Genomic DNA, 5,118 nt, shown 5'->3' on the forward strand with positions numbered 1-5,118 from the left:
ATTTCGCGCTGAAGTTGCTAGAGGGCCAGGCCATTATAAATAGGGAAGCAGGTTGTTTACCACGACAGTAGAAGTGATTTGTTTCTGAAGATACGGGGAAACAACGCGATTTAACAGCCTTTGAACGTGGGATGATTGTTGGCGCTCAGAGCCATGGAGCGAGTATCAGCAAAACAGCAGAATTCATTAAATGCTCATTGTTAAAGTGTTTAAAGACCGGACTGTCAGCCGAAAATCTGGGTCTGAACGTGCAAATTGTGGCCGTCAGCGACTAGTCAATGTTAGGGCAGAACGGAGAGTGGTAAGACTGGTACAAGACAACAGAAGGGCAACAGTGCCATGTCAGATTCCTCGCATCACCTTTCAACATCTCGTGGAGTCATCTCGTGGCCCAACGAAGTACTGATGGGGTGGTCATAATAATCTGGCCACTCAGTGTATATGGTTTTCTGTGGTAGTCGTAACGAATATTCGTAAACTCATCCGAAAAAAAAAACAAATTCAGATTTCGTCCGAATCTGAAACCCAAACCGAAATAAATTTCGGATCCAAGCCCCGAAATCACAAAATATCCGAACTGAAATTAATTTTTCCACAGCTCACATGTCTACCAGTCAGTAGGTCTTTAATTTAGAGTTTAGTATTTTGAAATGTAGTAAAACAGTTTGTAAAAGCCATTAAAATAGTTGTTGTTTTTTTTTTGGCCCAGGCTCCAGCAGATCCTGCATTTACCCTTGGGATTATAGCAATTGTCCACATCAATCTAAAGTCATAATGGCTCCTTAGATACAGCTTATCTTCCTTACCTTAATCTTCTCTTCAGTCAATGATTCTAATTCAGTCTCCTCGCCGATATTGAATTCATTATGTAGGACCTTGGGTCCTGTGGTCACCGTGATCGCAAAGTGATTGCCAGTCTGCGCAATTTTTGTCACACTCTTCACACCTTTTCCTTTCTCGATGATCTCATCTGGAAGGCCTGCAACAATACAGATATTATGTGATCTTCAGGCACCACAAACGTGCCTACAGGTGTGGATGAAGTTGACTAGTGATATCTCTCAGCACCTGCACATTACAATTTAAATGTTGAACTCTGCAATAAGCAAATATTGTCCTCATACAAGACTCATGTGCATTCTTACCTATATCTTGGTCTATTTCTTTCAGACCTGTGCCCAGTACTTACTGTAATAAAGACCCCTCAGTGCTGCTCTCTTTCTGTGTGCAGGGTGACTAGCCTTGTATCCACCCCTTGGTACACCGGCAGTGGGATGGAGCGGGACGGCTGACTGTTAGCCTGCATTTGTTATATGTAGACATTGGAGATAAAGTACAGGGGATTTCTTGCTATCTTTCCTTTTATAGGCTGTTTGGCCTGTTCGGTTTGGGCAGCTTACTATCTGGTTGGGCCCATCTATTCCCCATATGTGAGACCTATGGTTTGATGTTCTGCCCGTACATGTCCACTGATTGTTTCCTAAATGTGATTTCCTCCTATACTGAGTTTCTGAAGAAGCGCATCAAGCGTGAAACACGTAGAACTTAGACCACTCCAGTTATCAACAAAGAGAAGAATCAACATCTTGACAGACACAAAGTGGTCAACTCTATTAGTCTGTCGGAGTAAAATCCAATGTATCAAAAACAATCGGAATATGAACGTTATACTGTTACAATTTCTATATTTTTGTCTCACCAATTTGAATCATGTTCTAATAAAAACACTTTTTATACAATTATGAGTTAAAGATAATTTTTGGCTCTGTCATTCAGCACCTTTAAAAGCCCATTATCTTTTGTTGTATTCTACTAAACAGGGGTGTGTGGTGCTTACCACTCAGGGTTTTATACAATTATTTTCAATGTAGTTTTCTGTAGGCATCATGTAGTGGATTCACTGGAGGTGAAACATGTTAGAGCAGAGCAGACCTTGAAAGGGACTGGGAGGTAACTGGTTGGAATCAATAAAGTTGTTTTTATTGGAGTTATGGCATCAGAGTGTGGCTCTTTAAAATATACAGATTGAATAACTTCAGGTGTTGTTGATGGGCAAACTGACCCTTTGGAATGAGGGTCTTCCTTGGAAGGGGACTGTTTTTTTATGGAAGGGGCCTGTTTATAGTAACAAAACTATAATTTTATCAGGAGAACCTCTTCTAGATCAAAGCATCAATGTTCTCTTATTTCAGAAAACTGGCACATACAAGTAGTATATGATTTTCACGGGAACAACATCCTATCAGCAGGGCCGGATTTACTTTCTCTGCTGCCCCAAGCCCAGGTTCCTCAATGTGCCCCCCTACATGTCCGGTGCCCAGGAAATGCATGTCCCGGGCATTGGAAGATAGGATTTCCACACCCCTGCTGCCCTCTACTCCCTGCTGCCCTTGAGGCCGGGCCTTGGTTGGCCTTGTGGGAAATCCAGCCCTGCCTATCAGCCAAAAATCAAGCCCAGACAATAATCTTTCGAGATCCATTGACCAGGTGCATCTTAAGGAGTTTGAGGCGACCTTTAACGTCATTATGGACTTTCCAGAGGTATTCTGAGCAGTTCATTTTACTTTGCATTCAGTTATGTTGGCCATAACTGTCCCATTCCACCATTAGACTGTACCCCTAGGAGACTGTAAAGAGCACTTCCAATACACTTATTGCACATGGAGATATTGTAAAATCTCTAACCTGCCTAACCCTTCCCTCTGAGAAAAGGGACAGTAGGGATCCATTCCTTTCTGTGAGAAAAGGCAATAAAGGTATTGCCATGCATAAGGTTTTCAGTGTTGGGCTAGTTTTACAATAAACACCAGCTGTGAAGCCTTTGTTGTACTTGATGAGGTCTGCCATCATTAGCCCACTGGAGTGAAGGGGAGAAGTGGCCGCCGGGACCAGTCTAGTGGCCGGAAGGGAGCCAGCACGAGTGGGGATCAGGTAAGTAGGCAAAAACATGCAGTTAAATATAGCAGTGCAGGGGCAGCCCCACTGTAAGGGAAAACGTTTTCCTTGAGTTAGGCTTAATAATAATCTGCATTGTGATACGTGGGCTGCTTTACAGCTTTACATGTTAACATGTAAAATCCTGCCTGCTAATGTGAGTGCGGTAATGCAAGGCAGCACATCGGCACAATTTGCATGTGCCCTTATACATTCTGATTCTTTCTTTCTATATATTCTTTTTCATACAGTGATATTTTTCTGAGACAAAGCACATTTTACATTCTATAGCTCTGTGTAATGCAGGATACACACGCATGCAACAGTTTATTTCTCACTGCTTGTTTTGGGCCCATGCACACCACTGTGTTCTCCGGTCAGTTTGACCTTTGCCAAATGCCGGGTGTAGAAAGTGTGCTTTGTGGTTGGGGATCATATTGTTGGCATGCAATGGACTGAATCCGCATAGTTCAGACCCTGACAGTTTTTAGTTTTCTATAGCTGCCAAGGTCAGATCGCTGCCCATAAAACACACTTTGATAGATGCTCTTCTGCATTCAATGCAGTGTGAACCTATCGTGAACGTGCCATTACAATCTTCTTTTCAACAATTTCCTTTCTTTTGAAATATAATATTATAATATATTGTAATTAATATAATACAATATAATAAGCACAGCTTGTAAAAAACAAATCAAATGCAGAAGCATAATAAATGCAAAAAAAGTCAAGGCAACTGGACTTACTGTATTTATCTGGAAGACATTTCACTGGTCATCCAACCAGCTTTCTCAATTCAGAATCACCTGTACAAAAATTCTGAATTGAGAAAGCTGGTTGGATGAGCAGTGAAACGTCTTCAAGAAAAATACAGCAAGTCCAGTTGCCTTGACTTATTTTTTACAGATATACCGTGACCTGGATGAATGAGAACCTTCACAGACATAATAAATGCACCTTGAAAGCATGTGTCTTTACCAGCCTCAACCAAACAAAAACCAAACAAAAACCCCGAAACACCTCTGAGTTCCAGCCCATGTGTTACAGTCTATTGTATTTCTCATGCAGAATAATGAAAATGTACAAATAATAACTGTGAAAAGGAAAGATGAAGATCCAGTTGTCATTACCGATGGCCTTCATGAAAGTCTCGAAGTTCTCCTGGGACTCCAGCTCATAGGTTCCTGAGAAGGCCATTGTAGAAGGGATGCTGGTCTTCGGCTCCTGTAGAGAATCACAGAGAGAATGTGTCACCTATATTCGTTCACGTCTCCTTATAAGCATCCGCTTTAATCTCTGGGATCAGCAATAAGGTGATGTCATTGGCTTTACAACGCAGTTCAAACATTAACAGTTCCCCTGCAGTGCGGTAGTTATGCTGAGCACAATGTCATCGCTTCTTGTGATAAGCTGCATTGAATGGTATCGCAGCTAAAAACTGAAGAAAATAAAACTTTAAGCATAGAAGCATAGTCAGTTGTGTAAAATGTTCTGACATTAAGCTTCCAATTCACTGTAAGGAGATAGGAAGGGGTGAGCTACTAGGAGGGTGAGCAGGGGGAGAGTCACTGCTGTGGGGGTGGGGGCAACCCGAGAACCCAGTCACTGCTTAAAGGGGATGTAGGGTGTTCTGAGCTGCTGAGTTAGCTGGCAGGGATAGCAGGGTTAGCTAAGCTGAGCAGCCACTGTTGGGAGGGGCAGCAGAGTGAGAGCTGAGCTGCTCAGTCCTTGTTGGAAGGGGAAGTAGAGTGCACTAAGCTGCTAAGTCAGGGATAGAAGGGTGAGTTCTGCTGTGACCTTTGAGGGTGATTTACCTTAATTACTTAAATGTCCTTAGCCTAGTCACAGGATCACTTTAGGTTGCCTTATTGCATGCTATTGCTGCTTGAGAAATCAGGGTCAGCATCAGATAACAACAGGGGGGCGGAATTTCATAAAGGGGCACGCAGATTCAGATAAGCCCCCCTGCCCGAAGACCCCCACAACCACCTGGCCAGGGTTGAGGAAAGAGGCCCTTGTCCTCATCAACATACCAACATGAGGACAAGGTACTCTGCCAAGGCCCCCCCCCCCCCCATGTTGAGGGCATGTGGCCTGGTATGATGCGGGAACACACGCTACACCCCCCCCCCCCATTCCTGCTCTGCCAGGCTGCTGCTCAGATCAAGGGTCTGGTAAGAAATT

At 43.3% G+C, this 5,118-nt stretch overlaps 1 protein-coding gene across 1 annotated transcript in view; it reads right to left on the reverse strand.

The window, feature by feature from the left end:
- Positions 1 to 4,147, reverse strand: part of LOC108796887 (fatty acid-binding protein, liver-like) — a 6,186-nt gene extending 2,039 nt beyond the window's left edge. The window contains exons 1-2 of the mRNA XM_018568443.1: positions 4,065 to 4,147; positions 807 to 979 (exon numbers count right to left, since the gene is read on the reverse strand). Of these exons, the coding sequence (XP_018423945.1) occupies positions 807 to 979; positions 4,065 to 4,131 (240 nt within the window). The 5' untranslated portion in view covers positions 4,132 to 4,147. The remainder of the gene's footprint in view (positions 1 to 806; positions 980 to 4,064) is intronic.
- Positions 4,148 to 5,118: the final 971 nt, after the last annotated feature.

The sequence above is a fragment of the Nanorana parkeri genome, unplaced genomic scaffold (assembly GCF_000935625.1).
Source record: "Nanorana parkeri isolate BGI_ZX_2015 unplaced genomic scaffold, ASM93562v1 scaffold1188, whole genome shotgun sequence".
Taxonomy (NCBI): domain Eukaryota; kingdom Metazoa; phylum Chordata; class Amphibia; order Anura; family Dicroglossidae; genus Nanorana; species Nanorana parkeri.